Source organism: Rhipicephalus microplus, chromosome X (assembly GCF_043290135.1).
Source record: "Rhipicephalus microplus isolate Deutch F79 chromosome X, USDA_Rmic, whole genome shotgun sequence".
Classification (NCBI taxonomy): Eukaryota; Metazoa; Arthropoda; class Arachnida; order Ixodida; family Ixodidae; genus Rhipicephalus; species Rhipicephalus microplus.
The window spans coordinates 12,095,110-12,112,302 of NC_134710.1; the positions used below are offsets into that span (position 1 = coordinate 12,095,110).

Here is a 17,193-nt window from a genome sequence, read left to right on the forward strand (position 1 = left end):
AACTGTTGGAGAAGCTACGCTAGGCGCCTGCGAACACTGTAGGATTGCCAATTCTATTCGTTTCATCTCGAGGCGCTCCTGTCTCTCGGCCTCCTCGCGCTCGCGACGTTCGCGCCTTTCAGCTTCTTCACGTTCGCGAGCTTCTCGCCTTTCAGCCTCCTCACGTTCGCGAGCTTCTACTTCTCGCCTTTCAGCCTCCTCACGGCGTGCTTTGATATCCACCCAGGCCTCATCGACTTCCTCAGCCGACACTCCCTCATCCTTCATGATCTCAAGGATCACTTGCTTTCGTTTCGCACGGCCCAAAGTAATGCCGAGTTCCTCACAAATTTCGATGAGTTCCTTCACTTTAAGGTTCTCCATCGTTCACACTAGCCTCTTGCTGTTTGCCCCTGTTAAGAATCTACTTGCCGTACCCACTATAAGCCTACTAGCAAGACGCGAAGCAATTTTTCACACTCCCGTGTTTACCCCCTCCGCATTAACTTTGGTTTCAAAGCACTTCAACTTGGCTTGAAACGATCAAAGCTCACTTCAATGCTTCACACAGCCCTTTCTCTAAACTACTACAACCTGAGCTAGAGTAGTCTGGTGAACTGAGGGGAAAACATCAGGCACTCACCGCATCGATGTCGCTGACGCCGGCCGATCCCGCAGCTGCCAACCACTGTTGCGAAGCCACCTCCGAAATCCCGCCGCTGACCTCCACTGTTGAGAACGACGGACCGATCCCGCCGAAGCCACCACTGTTGAGAAAGACGGCGACGCCAACACGGCTCCGGAGGCGCCACTGCTTTCAACTCCGCCGGGAAGGTCACCAGCCGTTTGGTAGCGTATGTTTATCAGCTCGCGACTGCAGAGCTGATAAGACGAGCGGACGAGACGACGGTGAGTTAAACAAGGTTTATGTACAGCATATTTACAGAGGCGTTACAATTTCGGCACTGGGGCCGACAGAGACTCGAAGAGCCGAACTCTCCTCTCTAACACATAGGTCAGCCTTTCGCCTAAGACCGCTGACTCACACACATGTCGGCACTCCGACACGGGGACTCCTCTCTCGTAGGACCTCCGATCGCGACGCGCCGCAGGGCTTCTTTTATTTACACCGGGTCCAACCAAAATGTCCAATCAGAAGCGCCGCTGGTCGTCCGAGCAGATTCCACCAATGGGGCCGCCGCGCCATGCGTCAGACCACCTGACACGAGGACGCCGGCTCGCTGTCACGTGCGCAACTGACTCACTGCACGTGGGCCAGAGGAGCGCCGCGCGTGTTCACGCCGTCGAGGTGATCGCGCCAGGCAGACTGCGGGCTGGCCTTGACCCAGATTGCCTTTTTCAGAGGCACGGTCGTTTGACGAGGACTCGCTGGCATAACACCACGCACTAGGAACCCGCACCACTCTTTGGCCTAGCATTCGGGAGTGTGGGGGGGGGGGGGTGGCGAAAAAAGGTAAGCGTTCGCCGCGGGCGCAGGGCGCTGTTGGCGAAGTCTGAACGAGCCCCACAGGGAGCTGACGGACGGGAAAGAAAAGCGTGCTTACCCCCATGTCGTCCCTGAAGAGGCCTCTCTGTACTGCCGACGCTCGCGCGCAATACCTCTCGGGAGACTCTGCGCGCGGCGCCACAGTCAACATCCGCTACCAGGTGAGGGGGTTAAACGTCACTCGCTCTCTCAGCGCGGCAGACAGCGGAGAAGGGGAGACATGTCGGTACGTAAGAACGGCAGAAAAGGCGGCAAAGCCCGCGCAAAGGCAGCAGGTGAGCCTCAATTCCCACAGCGTGCAACACTGGCCGCCTCAAACTATCGTAGAATGTCTACTGCATGTATAGTTGTGAAGTGCCCATAGCGCCATAATTGTTCCTTTTGCGAATCGGCTAAGGGGCCTTTACGCATGCGTAAAGCAACACGTGAACATAAGTTTGAGCGCCCTGTAAGGGCTGGGATTTTCTAACACTCACTCGTTGCCCATTTCACATGTTTAAGACGCCTGGCGCAATTCTATGCTTGTACCAGTTAATACTGCGTGGATTGAAAAAATTCCTTCTACTAAATGAGCAATATAATTGTAAACATAAGAGCTCGCTTTATTGTCTTATTGTTTTTATTGTTTTTTTTATTGGCTTTTTTTTTTTTTTTTTTGTCACGGGCAAGATGATTTCTTCTCACTCACAACCGGAGGCGCTGATGGCGACGCCAACACCGGAATTTCTGCGATACGAGCTCAATAAAGCTATCGTGTTCAAATAATATACAATGCATAAAAATTATAAATATTAGTATAGGGAAAGAGACTGTCATTTATTCTACAACTTAATTTGAGAGCATGATCAAAGCACAGACTTAAAGGCAGTTCCAACCTCCAACAAAAATGACCCGGGAGAGTTCCCAGAAGATCGAAACAGTTTAAGACCATGTTACTGTAGTAGAACTTTTAAATCAGGTGTAGCAAAGTGAATCAGTTGCATGCCAACATTTTGTCTTAATTGGGGTGTAAACCAATTGATGTTGACCGTGACAGACCTCCAAAAAAATCCGGCACAGTTCAGAAGGTGGTACCAAGCTTTGCGTCGCAAAGATAGAAAGCTCACTGGCAAACGCAAAGTCTATGATGCGCAGTGTGAGAATGACGGCATCGTAACGCACAACCGTCATGTCTTGCTCGAGAAGTAGTCTGTCTTGATCACACGTGGAAAGTGGGAGCTCGCACTCGGTGTCCCATTCGCGCTTGTGAGCGATTCCACCCCATATATTGAAGCCGAAATGTTCATAACCAACACCCCCACCCCCCACCCCCTCCTCAAAATACATGGCACCCCTTGAATGCTCAGGGCCCAGTTTGGAGGAGCCGCCAGAAATAAAACAGCAAGACGAAAGGCACTCGACGAGTAACGCTGTCGATACTTACGTTCGAGCAATTCCCAACTATCCCGCTGCCTTAAAAGCAGAGGATATTTTTGCTTTATTATATGTTTCTCTTATCAAGCAATACAAACGTATGCAAGTGATGGTGTTCTGCCAGTGACCAGGTTTTGTTACATTTCCTTCATAATACAGCAGTAGATATTTCTCTCAATCGCAGTGTTCTCGTTTCTGGATCTTAGAGCAGGTAACGGTGGCACACGTCGGTGTCACTTCTCAGTGCAGCGAAGCGCACCTGGAAGTAGCTCACCATGAGTGTACTACATCTGTGGGTACCTTTATAAAAAATTGAATAAGTGACAACATGCAAAGAGGGCCTCTAGTATTTTTCACAAGTACCCCTGCAGCAGGTGGGCCCAAACCAAACGAAAGTGCACTCATTCAAATGAGGTGTTTTCAACAAGGCTGTCTAGATCATGCCTTACACGGCCTTTTTTCTACTTTAAAAGCAATTGAAAAAACTGTTGGGAGGCTTTTCACTAAAACCCCCTGGTTGATGACCTCTTCTGTATTGTGCTTGAAAAGTTGGAGTGGCTGCCACTGCATCTTTTGAGTTATAATCCTTTTCATGAGAATGTGAGGGTTATGTTTTACATTGTTCGTGAATGTTTGTTTGTTTTTTTTTTTTTTTTACAAGAAAACCAATCAGGAGCTTTCTGGAAAGGAAGGAAATGCGAGAAAGGAGGGGAAGTTGCTGCAACACTTTGCACTCTGCCCTCGATTGGTAGCCGTCGCGAAGACTTGTCCAATGAACAGTGTGAATTCTTAAAGAAAGTATTTTATTTCTTGTAACTAGTAGAAAACAGGAGTACTATGTTTATAGAGAATTTTTGTATTTCAGTAAGTTAACTTGTTAGAGGCTTTTACAGATGTATTGGGTTGTTTTTCGTCTAGGCAAGATGACAGTAGTTAAAATGCTAGCAGTCGTCATAGAATTTTTACGAAAATGTTCATTCACGTAGAATTTCCCATACTTGGAGGTTAAACCGAATGCAGACAGCGCAAATATAGGCGGGACGTCGATTATTAGTCAACTTGCAATGAGCAAGACGTCTGTGCCAATATATACAGGAGACCTTGTCTAGTCCACAAATGCAACGCAAGAATGTCGACTGGAAGCGCATAATGAGTGGTTAAGTTCGATAACGGCACAATAGGAAAGCCATTGCAAGGAACAGCGCAGCGAACTGCCGCAGTATGCCGCCGTACCAGATGATAGACGATGCACCAAGAGTTGCGCAAGATCAAACTGCAGCGCCACTAGTTCTCGCGACTGCCGTTCGGCTCATTTTCCTCCACTGGCGGTGATACGGAGCTTTGAAACTGAATTTATTCTAGTAACGTTGAGTGATAGCGAATGTGCCCTTAGAATCCAAGTTCACAGCTGCTGCTCAAGCGACTCACCCCCCCCCCCCCCCTCTTGTTGCCTTCTTCCGCCACGTCTGCATTTGGCGGGGTCAAACACGTGGGAAGTTATCGCATGCACCCACTGAGTGACATACAGTGCACTCCCATTAAACAAAACACAGTTATATGAAAAATATATTTAATGCTATAAAGTTTCGAGTTATCTGAATATTCCTTTTGTTTAAATCAGTTAAATGTAACTGAAATGAGTGAAATGAACATTGGAAATGACCATGGTAGTCTAGCAATATGAAACAAGTACGAAAGCTAGCCAAGCCAATCCAGCAATCACACATGCTCACGCACACCACGCAACAACTGACTGCTTGTCATAAATTTGAAAGGGAAAAAAGAAGAAACTAGCAGTTGTTTCATGTTTGAATACAACCGCTGAGCGAAGCTCGTTAGAAATGGGACACAAACGACTATGTGCCTGATCTCGCTGCTGGCCTTTATGAAGGCAGTAGGTAGGGAGGGGCAGGCTAGAGTGTCAGCTGGTTTCAGTGGCAGGAATGACTGAACGAGTAAGTGTACATCGCGCGCAGCGCAAGCCATCTGCCGCTGTGCCTGTGCTTTCTCTGTTCCCGAAACGTGCACCTGTGGTTTTGCTAGGCATGCTTGCCCAATGCAGGGAGCTCCGAATGCAGAGTGTGGGCCTAAGGACAGGGTTCATGTGCATCCTTGAAACCCTTGAAGACCCTTGAATTTGAAAAGTTTGTTTCAAGGCCTTGAAAGTGCTGGAATTTTCGCATATCTTTGAAAATCCTTGAATTTGCTTTTTTTCTTTTTTAAATAAACTGCAGATTTCACGGCTGATTATTTGTGACGCCATAAATGTAGCAGGTGGCATATGTAATGGGCCTATCACAAAAGAATTGAGAACATCAGTAGCTTCTGCACGGAACCAACACCGTGCATTTCTGGACACTCAGAAAAAGCAGGAGTAGGAGGATGAGAAACAGAAAAAGAAATGTTGAATTGAGGAGGTGGTCAAAATGCTTACAAAAAAGAAAAAGAAACTAGCAGCCGCCATTAAGGAATTAACAGCTACAGCAGACTCATATGCTGAAAAGGCAGAGACAATTGGGGATCTCACGTGCATCATCAAGTCAAACAGCCTTAGGAAGACTGCGAAGACCATGCAGCAGGAGATAGTGGATGTTGATATCAAAATTCAGAAAAAGCAAAAGGGCATTGCATAATGACTGTTCCTTATTTTTTCCTATCTGAATAAAAATTGGAGCCATGTTGGACATCTGCTCAAGTGATGTTACCCTCTTTTTTTTTTAAATTATAGTTATTTCAAGTTTTTATCCTCCCCCGAACATGCGTTATTTAGGTTTCTAACAGACAATGGCAAATTCACTCGCTTTGACCTGAAAGTACTTGAAAACCGTTGAATTTTTCTCATTTAAACGAGCATCGACCCTGTGAGGAGCTTTGCTCCTAAAAAACAGCAGCACAATGCACTTTCTAGTGATCACGCTCCTACACCTACTGTGCCAAAGTACGCCAAATCAGATTTACTGTGCCATCCTGATAATATCAACGGAAATTGCGATAAGCTACGATAGTCACATTTGGGAGCATCTATCACCAGCAATAGCCACGCCGGCGCGTCAGTACATGAGCACCTTGTTCTTGGGGTCACCAAAGTCACAATTATGTTCTTATTTTATTTCGTTGAATTAGCTGTGGTGCCCACACAACTCTGTTTTACAAGTCCGCTTAATGGCAAAACGCGCTCTCCGCAGGGGCTCGTGACGTCTAGTCCAAGTGGTAACATGAAGGCGATTTGTCGTCCGTTCCAGGAATGCTGCTGGTAGTGTGTTTGAAGAGTTGCGCAACGTGTAATAAAGCAATTTTCACTAATAACTGCGCGCGTATCGCCAGAATATCTGTCACATATATGTCTGTACATCTCTATCTAATTTTTCGTGCTTTGTGTATGCAGAATACATGTAAATTGTGCGAACACGTTGACACTTTTTTTCTAATATACTTTATCGATGAATCATCTTACAGAAGAGCTTTTTTGTAAGTCCTTTCACCAGCACATCCGTGTTTATAATCACTGCGGCGATAAAAGCCCCTAAAAGACCCTACCCTTTCGAACTCGAGGTTGCTAGGGTTTGAATGGAAAATTCTCGCATGCTTTCTTTTTAAATGTCATCTCATTTATAAAAGCATAAAGCCATCGCTGACGGCTCTGGTGTCGGAAAGCCTTTGAAGTGTCTATGCCTTGTTACACGTCCGCCTCTCGCTTTCCAGGGTCGATAGCTGACTGTTAAAAAAATTAACATCACGGCATCGCATTTGTTGCTTTGTTTTGAAGGGAGGGGTGGAGTTGAGGCTGCTACGTCGCTTGAAGTTGCTGGCGCGCGCTATCTCGAGGCATAATGAGACCACTCATTAACTTTCTGTAATGTAACAAGCACCTAGCCATGCGAGCGTTTGCTTTTTAGCGACCGATATTGTTCTATGGTGAGATGCATGTGGAATTAAGATAATGTAGCCTTCTTCAGCTTGGCACTGAAATTGAACATTTTTCAGTGGCTGAAACTTTGGTAGAAGACGACGGCTGTGCTCCATCTAGCACATCACGCCACATGCGCCATGGTAAAATGGTGGTCGCCGGGGCTTAGAACTGATGACTTCTAAGCCTTATTTTGCACTTGAATATTATTTTACAGCCCACTTTTCTAGTCTGTATTGGCAAAATAAATCTTTACAACTAGTTTTTGTTGAAAACCACAAACTTTTAGGTGGCTCAGTCGTGGACATTTTTCATTAGTTTCATTAGTCTGAGGTCTAATAGCTATGAAACAAGAATTGAATTGGGAGCTGCTTTCATCGCGTAGAAGAAAATTGCAATTAAAACTTTTATATCTAATATTTAATAATAAAACTGGAATCAATAAGGATATGTATTTACAGACGCCGTATTATTTGTCAAATCGAATTGATCATCCTTTTAAACTAAGGGAATACCGTCCCAGGACTGGAATTTTTGCAAATTCTTTTTTTGTCAGAACAATACATGAGTGGAATGGGCTCACAAGTGTACAAGTGTCTGCTGTAAATGAAAATTTGTTTTTTTTTTTTTTTCCGAATCTGTAACTCCCCTGCTATAACGCCTTAGGGTGCTGCAGGTATACTTCGAATAAAGAATAAAGTGTTGCTTATGTTTTGTTGACTTGGAGTTGGTGCACATTCAGCTTTGATGTCATAATGTTCAGCGTGTGCTGTGTGTGTGTTTGTAAATTGCAGTGGTTTTTACTAAATATTGAATACTGATGAAGCAACCGAACCAGACTTGCTCTCATGTCTGGTTGCTTCTTCAATATACAGAACTTTTGGTGCTTCAAAGCTGCTCGAAAATAGCATAATTCCTGTTTCCTGAGCTGCGTCAAAGAGTGAAACGCGTGAAGCCCTGATTGAGCTGGGCAACTTGTGTTCATCTTGATTAAATTGAAGCAAAGCTCACTGGCTAAAACCCAGCTCAATGTGAGGGCAGAATTAGCGTATTACAGTAAAGTTTTCCCTTGAAGAAGTTCACCTTTTTAATTGCTAAGTGCCTATAATTATTGGTGCAGGTGTCGGCATTTTCAACTTGGGAAAAGGAGCTGCACAAGATTGTATTCGACAGTCGGTACCTGCTGTTGACGTCTAAGGAGCGCAAACAGGTATTTGAAAAATATGTGAAGGAGCGTGCCGAGGAGGAACGACGGGAGAAGCGAAACAAGATGCGTGAACGCAAGGACCAGTTCCAGCAGCTGCTTGAAACAGCTGGCCTCAACAGCAAGTAAGTGACATGCTCAATTTTTAGGAGCATAGCTTTAAGGCATAGGCTTATCCGGCGTCGTAGTAGTTGCAGTAGCCACTGCCATAGCGATGGCTCTGTGGCGCTCACACCGCTAGTACTCGGTTAGCCCGCTAGAAGGTGCTGCGGCGCTCACTCCTGTTTTCTGGCAGTCTGTGTGCTTCACGTATGAGCGACAAACCCTCCGCCGTCTTTGTCTGCAGTGGCTGCAGCACGTGCTGCAGTGAGAGCCCGCGAAGCCGAAGGCGCATGAGAGTGTCAGCAAGACGATCCTAAGCTGAGAGCCCACAGAGTGGCGGTGAAAAGCGCACAAAGTGTTTGTCACGTCTTTACATGACAATTAAGTTGGCAATATTTACGAAGGCTTCATGGTTAACCACTGTTCTTCCAAAGCTGCACCCAGTCACCGTCATTCACTCTTGGATATGTTGCAATTTTTTAAAAATTCCAACTGACTGTGCGATTATGTGCTGTAATGTGTGCTACAAGTTCCTTCCAGTGGCTAGAAGCTTTCTTCTTAATTATTCATGACAAGAAGCTTCTCTGGGAAAATACTTTGAGCTGCATATTTGAGTGAAGTGACTCTCATGGGTGGTGCAGCTGTGCCAATCACAGCAAAGTGCTAGAATGCTCTGTGATTCTTACTGCAGCCAAGCATTCCTTGGGCAACCTAAAAAAAGTGGGTGCTCGGGCAAACATTGGCATGGTGTTCACGGCTTCAAATACCATATTTATTTAGTCTTGGCTTAAAGTTTTTTTTTTTAATTTCTTGGCATCAAAGTCCGTTAGTAGCCAAGCCATCCATGGTATGCACGTGAGGTTGCCATTTTGATCATTGTGGCGAGCGTTGGGGCGAGCGTTCGTCATTTCGAGTTGCGCCTCGAGTGATCTGTGTGGGGCATAGCTTATTCGCACCAAACAGCCAGTGTCATTACAGTGCCGCTTATAAAAGGAACCTTGTCTTAGCCACGTAGTCATCATTCAAGGTTCAAGCCGGGCGGTACTTTAAACATTGTTGGAGGAGCTGCAGCGGGGAACGACGACCCGGGAACTTGTGCGCTCCTTTAAAAAGTGTCGGCATATCTATCCAATATGCTTGATGGCAGCGAGAATCGCGCACTATTTCAAGACAGTGGCAGATAAGCCACTGACGAGGGAAGCAGTGACAGCTCAGAATGAGCGTGGCATTGGCAAGCGGGGCATTGGAAAGCGCGGCATCTTTATGATGCAACTGGACGCAGGGTGAAAAAAAATGACAAAGAAACACGCAATAGGACTTGAGGCTGTACGTTTCTTGAGTTATTTGCATCATGAACCAACTGCTTTGTTTTATCTTCATGTTGTAGCTGGTGGTTAATACACAGTAAGTTTAGTGTATAGCTAGGCCGCCACTACCGACAGGTACATATTAAACAGGTTTCACTGCATCATGTCAAATGGTTTGTGATGATGACTACCCAGCAATTTCCTGAAGTTATACATGGAAGGAGCCTATACAGGTCGGAAGGCTGAAAAGGTCTGCTCTATGCATGGCTTGTGTAGAAGCCCAGCTTCGGTTTCAGCCTTACACAGTCACACTGTGTGCATATCAGCGACCCCTCCCTGTAACTCGAGTCATCACAGCTAGACCAGGTTGGGACGAGTAAGGCAACAGGCTAGATCAACAAAACAACGCTTAGTCGCTACATTACCAATAATGTGTAAATGTTGTGTAGAGAGATAGTCCTCTCTATGATTAGAGGAAAGGGTAAGGCTTGGTTCTTTAGGTGATGGCCGGCTGGCAGGGGTTTTGGAGGTGAAGCATTCATGGCTGCTGGCTGGTACAACTACGAGCGTACCCCTGTCTGCTTGTTGGTTTTGTCCGCAATACTGGTTTACCTCTCCCCTGTGAAGGTTGTTTCCCTCAATGAGGAAGAGCACTCTTTCCCACGAATAAGGAATGTGAGGAATGGCATGCGCTGGCTGTGTGTTTGAAGGGGTTGGCAGAAAAGCTCTAGTGTCTCAGTCTGAGGGATCGGGCTGTCCTCGCCTGCTAAACAGGTCGTGCCTCCATCAATGAAACGTGTGCTCCCCCACAAGGCACACTGCAACCACTGGCATCAGATAGTCCACTACAAAGTGAGAGACCTGGTTCTTTGAACCAACAGCTCAGCTATGCCAGCAAACAATTCGCAGCCTTGCTGGCTCATTTCTCTCGCCTTGTGCTAGATAGTATGTACAAATGCTATGAAAAGAACTTTGCCACTGTGGCGTTAAACCATGTTGCCTGGATCTCTGGTTCAATCAAATTTATTTTTTGTATAATATTGAAAATATTTTCTTGCTGCAGTATTATTTGTACATTCTTGTGGCACTTTTCATGTAAAAATGGATCTTTTGTGGGCTCTACTTTTGGTGCCGATTCTACAGCCTTTGTTATTTCAAGGTTTAACTGCATATGCCACAGTTTTTAGGTGTGTAGTGGTGAAGTATGCCTGTACCTTTGACTGGAATTTCTTAGAACTATTTATGCTGAGCTTTCTTACGTTGTGTGCCTTGTTTATACTTACAGGTCGACATTCAGTGACTTTGCACAAAAATATGGTAAGGATGAGAGGTTCAAGAATATAGAGAAGATGCGGGAGCGAGAAAGCATGTTCAACGACTTTGTCCAGGAGCTTCGAAAGCTGGAACGAGAAGAGAGATTGAGCCAGAGAGAAAAGGTGGGTATGCAAGCCTATACTACTTCAGGCAGTGCTCTCGAGGGTAGTCTATCAATATCTCAGGCATGCATTCTCTCTTGTTGTACTGCTTACTTGCAACATCTTTTTTTACACAGATGCACAATTGCAGTGTTAATCACTTCGTGGCTGAGTTTTATTTGAGTTTGTTTTCGCACTATTGCCAATTAGAATGGATAAATACATTGCACAACTGTCCAACTCGTGAAACTGAGAGGCCTGATTTTCATTCTTATTCTCAACTTACTTAGTATTCTGATGTTTTTATTATTTTTGTCAATAAAGCAGGGAATTGATAAAATGTACCACCAGTTGCAGCTTTATGCAGCGCAGTATGTATGCTGTCTTGCATATATACTTTTTAACATTCATAATTATTTCTCCAACAAGGCACCTGAAGTTACCTTACATATTCTCACTACTATCATTTCCTAAATGAAAATTAAGGCTCTCTTCTTTCACTCCTTTTATTTCCACTTTACATTGCTTAGGATAGTGTGTAGGCTAGCAAATGCAAATGGATTGTCATTTGAGCAATTATTTAATAAATTAGCTATACGTCAATTTTGCATAAAGAATTAGCAGCATATGTCGGATCACACAATATTTTTATTATGGTAAGACGGTGTCTATGGTGATAGCATTAATGTCAGTAATGCCTAGTTGCTAACTTTGTGATTCTTAGTCAGGCTTATTCATCTATTTAGGCATCAGGATAAACAAGCTACATGCATATATGTGTGTATGTCATAAATACAGGAAGGTCATTTCTACGGCTCGAAAGAAGAAATAGAAAAAAAAATATCTGGGGCATAATGTTTTATGTCTGGATAAGCAAAGCTTTTGTGACTTCATTTTATGAGTCTTTTTAATGCTGAACACTTTTTCTATTACATGAGGCACATGCATTTGTAGGACTATCATGTCATCTTTACAATTGAAGTGCTGTAATCTCTTCTGTCACTTATCTCTTGCTGAGGCGTTTTCTTTAATATGTGCCGTCCATTCTTGTTTGGGGTGTTACTTTAATCTGTTGAGTGCCTCAGATAGTTTATTTTTGTTCCAAGAAATGTAAAGCTGCATTTAAATGTCTTTCTCTAGTCTGGCTTGCGTTACTGGCCTTAGCATCTAATGAGAAAATACTGCTATCTAAATATCAGGAAGTCTGAAAAAAACTTCCACTATTGTTACATTTATGATAAACTTTATACCTTAAAACAGTTACATGGGCACCACTTCTTTGCGTCATTGTCGGTCGTGTCATCTTTTCATTCCATTTGCATGAATTTGACAGAATTTCTTTTTTGGTGAATTATCTGTGGCTTCTTGCTAAGTATATTTCTCTCTATTTTTGTGTGTGTCTTCTCATCTAATGTCTTATTGGAATGATTTAGTTGTCAAATTATTTCAAGTGGTGTGTTCCACTTCCTTAGATAACTTGAATGACCAGAGCCACACCTGCTCTTAGCATCACTGAGTGGAATAATGATGTTTTGCTGTTTTTTTTTTAATTTATATGGCATCGTGTGTCCAAAGACAGTTAAACAGGAGTATTTGTGGACGTTGAACAGAGAGGTCATGAAGGGCTTCAAAAAAAGTGTAGGGATATTACTGCTTCTGTAGCTTTTATTCTAGAGCACTTGTAATTGAATTTGGAAGATAAATTGTCAGCAAATCAACATTAGTTCTTTACTTTCATTTTCATATACAGTGAAAATAATGACCTATTTAGTTTACTCACTTTTTTTGTATTTGTGTCAATGCTAGTGGGAGATGCAGTAGAAGGGCGGAATGAACCTTGCACAAACAGACCGTGTCTTAGAGCTGCAGAAACAGGTGGTGCAGTTGTGATAAAAGGCAGACTTGCGAGAAACTGGCAAAAGAGTTACGATAGAGCGAAGAGAGGGGAGCATACGGAAAGAAGACGACCTTAAAAAGCAGAACTTGTGAGAAGGCAGATCGGGTAGTTTGCTAGAAAGGTCCACACGCAAAAAAGGATGGGGGAAAAGAGGGTTACAGGGGGAAGGATCAACATCAGGTGCAGTCAAGAAACGCAATCTCACCATTTAATGCTGATACAGATGGTGTACTGACACACTTATTACTGTTTTTCTTGATAAAAATGGCTTCAGCTATCTCCCTATTCCTCGCATCATGATGGGCATTCAAGACAGAGGTGCATGGAAAATCTGGTGCGCAAACACACTTTGCACAATGTGCAGACCAGTGCAAACCAGCTGCAGACTTTAGCATGTGGCAGTGCTCTTGCAAGCGCACATTTAGGCAGCGTCCAGGCTGCCCGCTATATACCTTGCTGCAAAAAAATGGAATGCTGTAAACCAGGTTTGTTTGACAGTTAATGCGCTTGTGAAAGCAATGTCACATGCTAAAGTCTGCACCTGGTTCGCACTGGTCTGCACATTGCACAAAAGTGTGGTTGCACACCAGAATTTCCACGCACCTTTGTTTTGTACATCCACCATGACAAGAGAACTAAGGACATAGCTGAAGCCCTTTTTATAAAGAACACTAATAATTGTGTCAGTACACCATCTGTGTCACTTTTAAATGGTGAGATTGCGTTTCTTGACTGTACCTGATGATCCTTCCCCCTGTAACCCTTTTTCCCCATCATCTTTTCTTGCACGTATTTCTGCTGCAGTTAAATACAAGCTTTAGTGTACGCTTGATTGTGTACCTTCTTACTTTGTCCCGTTTGTTTGCGCTGCCAAGTTGCTGGTGTCCCATTGCTTTCACTGCAATACCCAACATTTCTGGGGCCAAACATGCACCAATATTTCGGAAGGGTATATAAAAGACAGGCTGTCAAATGTCGCTAATCAGCTTCAGTCTTTTGTGTCATCAGAAAAGTGTTAATAGTCGGAACTTGTGGTTAGTTGTTTGTAGGACGTAACTTTCTTTGAATGAACCTATTTTTTACAAAGCTGATGGCACCTGTCCATTTGAGATAGATTGAAGTTTGTTTATGTTAGATGAATGTGTGTCGTTACGATCAATCTTGCTAGTGGTCGTTCCAGCCAAGTTTATTGCATAGATTAAAAAGCACTTTATTTACATGCATGCCTTACAGTTTGTCCATTGACCTTCTTTGTTGTGTTGTCGCTTGAATGTTGCTAATCTGTCGCTGATTGAATTAACTTCCACAGGTCTTCATTTTCATTTTATGGCCTTTGTGTACAATAGAGATTCTGTACATTTTCTGTTTCTGCTGCTAACATTTATTTATTTCAGGTCCACCTCAATAGATATCTAGTGCCTTTTGACTGCTTGCGTTTACTGTGTGTGTGCATATCAGCTATAGTCAGGTACAGCTTTAGAAGGCAGGAGAGGCTCCACATAGATTACTAAAATGTGGCAACAGATTTCCCCTGCCACGAAACACGCATACACTTCAGCCTGCTTGTAAGGAACCTGAGTGTGATGCGGCATCCGTTAGTTGTATTCCGAGGATCGTAGTAAATGAAACAGCTTTAAAACCGTTCTAAGTGAAATAATTTTTTCTTTTTGCAAAGAAGTCTGGAAACTTGTGTTTCAAAGAGTAGAAGTGATTGGGGTGGTCTTGAGTTTATTTGAAGGCCCTTAGCATGTACAAGCTGCGCGAGACTTATAATGTGGCCAATTGCTAAAGGCACGCTTGTGGGCACTGGCTTCAAAGTTTCGTTGCGTTTCGTCATCATTTGATTTCTCCAAATCACCCTGGCGGTGCCCTTCATTCACAATGCTCTCATCTGTGCACGGTTCCACAGTATCGGCATCATCATGGCAATATGAAATCATCACAACGGATGTCCGACCCTCAAATGTCCGAGTCGATGACGCGCTGCCACAAATTGCCGCCGGAGTGGGCCTGTTCGAAAGCTTCAGGCTTGGCATCGAGTCAGACGCCGACAATGTCGGCCTCGCGAGAACAGTTCCGCGCACAAGTTGCCGTCACCTCCACTCACGCAGCCTTCACCATCTCCACAGATGAATACTGGCACACCAGAAGCAGCCAGTTGGGTGTCACGCGGTCAACAGCTATGAGCAAGTGCTTCACAATGCAGCACCGTCTTAACGTACGGCTTACATCAAGCCAAGCGGTTGTACTTTGGCATTGTGTTGAATGGCAGGAATAGGCACGAAGGCCTCCTGTTCACCATCCTGACCACACATGCACACCAACAGTGAGCAAGATGCGACATACAAGCCAGGAAGCATGGACCTTTTCTGGGATAGTTTCTAGCCAAAAAAAAGAAACTTCTTAATTCAAGCCAGCGTGGCTGACGTCGTGGAACAGTAAAGGCGATTGAAGGAGTTGTAATGTGGAAAGTAGAGCAGACTTGTGCGAGAGACAAGCGAATAAGTTGTGATGTAGTAAAAATAGGGGAGCATATGGAGGGAAGGCGACCTTGAAAACCAAAATACACGAGAAGGCAAGTCGAGTAGCTTGCTTGAAAGGTCCACGAAACACGCAACCAACGTGTAGGGGTGAGTCACCTGCTCGTGCAGAGGTCAAAGAACCTCATTGCGGTGCCAGCAGTCTTGTGCGGTCCCACCGACCTGATTATTTGTGATTCATATCGTGTAACAGCCATTCTAACACTTTCTGAACGGAGTGCGAAGTCAGCGAGAACAGGTCCTTATTAACACAAAACAAATGGCGAAATATCCCGGTCAGTTGGGTAGTACAAGTGTGTGTACTGTGATAATACAATACTGATCTAGACAAGACGCAGACACAGATGATCGGGTTCATTCAGCTGCTGACAATGTTGCAGCTGATCTCGTCACTCTAGGCTGCTCACTTGCTACACCAGCGATCAAAAAACTCTGGGAAGTCTAGTCAGCCAACCAGTCTTCGAAAAAGCAGTGGCAGTGTGAAAACATAGGCTTTGTCTGGCTATGCGGACTTGTCAGAGTAGCAGGCGGACAAAGGACAGAGGGATGTGCAGCAAAAAATTGTCAGAGAGAGCAATAACTGGAGGGCTGCAGAAGCGAGGCAGGGTTGGCATTTAGTAACCTCGTCACACTTGCCAACACAAGTGCACTCGGAGCGAGTACACTTGCACTCGCTAAGCGTCACATCGGCAGTGCGCTACTGCACGAGAAAGCGAAGTGTAGTAGGAAATGATGGCAGTGGCAATTGGCAGATTACTAGTGCAGCATATATTTGTTACTTTTGCGCCTGTGTCTCTGCGTCAGGCCGCATTCTCTTCGTGGTAGTAGCACCAGTGGCACACATCATTGTAATGACTAGAAAACGACTGATGGGCACACGTGCACAACACCACGCAGGCGGCCATTACACGGTATGTTGTTTTGCTATCCTCTAGCAGAAGTGGCCGCAAACTAACTGCCTGAGGGTGAGAGTATAGAGATTTCTTGTTTTAGTATGGCTTGTTTTAATACACAGCAGTATTCCTAATATTGATAACAATGGTTTAAAAATACGAGTGCCGTTTTATGCAAACAGCGCATTTAGGTGCAAGCCACTCTGCGCTACACACTCTGCGCAGTGAAGTCAGGTTGGCGGATGCACATACTAGCAAGTGTACTTTGCAGCGAGTGCCACTAAACTTTCTCGCGTGACAAGGCACAATTGACACTCGCAGTGATGTGCACTCACTCAAAGTGCACTTAAGTTGCCACTTGTGATACAGGTATAACAATAAGAATCTATGGGCACTTCCCTGATTGCTTATCGGTGGTCAAAAGTGGTGTCCCGGGAAATCGCAGGAGTGCAGACTCTATTTCTTGTAACCAATCGGCGGCGCTCAGAGGCATTTATTTTAAGTGTCATTTTGTGCTACTGAAACAATGTATTGAGCCCGAGGACATACCGTGGCGCCACCATGCGAAGGTGTCCCTGTGACGTACGTGGTTGGATTGCTCCGCCGCCCTCTTGCATGCTGCCCCCAGCTGCTTTCGCGTCTTTTTTTTTTTAATAATATCTTCTTATACTTGACTCAAACAAATCAGAAAAAAACTGCTGCAGCTTCTTCCCTGACTGTACGAAGTGCTAAATAACTGCCCTGGAGAAGTTCTACGTCTCTCATAATGCCTGACTTCCGGCTTCATCTGCTATGGCCACCTGAATGAAAACGAGGGTCGAGCGCGCCGCCTCTGTAAGAAGGGGCAACTCATTTCGTTCCAAACTGAAGTATCAAATGGGTATTAAAAGTAAAACAGCTTACCTTTACTGCAAGAAATATGCGCAACCACGCTACTTCATTCATTGTAGGCTTGCGTTTAAAGAGGAGCCGCGGTTGACATGACAGGCATGCGCAAATTAAATTTTTGTTTAGAACACATAGCCCTAC

The 17,193-nt window shown here is 44.6% G+C and overlaps 1 protein-coding gene across 3 annotated transcripts in view; it reads left to right on the forward strand.

Annotated features, from left to right (window-relative positions):
• LOC119175661 (transcription elongation regulator 1) overlaps positions 1-17,193 on the forward strand; it is a 253,503-nt gene that overhangs the window by 191,437 nt on the left and 44,873 nt on the right. For all 3 annotated transcript variants that reach the window (XM_075881832.1, XM_075881834.1, XM_075881833.1), the window contains exons 12-13: positions 7,927-8,135; positions 10,705-10,855. In XM_075881832.1, coding sequence (XP_075737947.1) covers positions 7,927-8,135; positions 10,705-10,855 — 360 coding nt within the window. The remainder of the gene's footprint in view (positions 1-7,926; positions 8,136-10,704; positions 10,856-17,193) is intronic.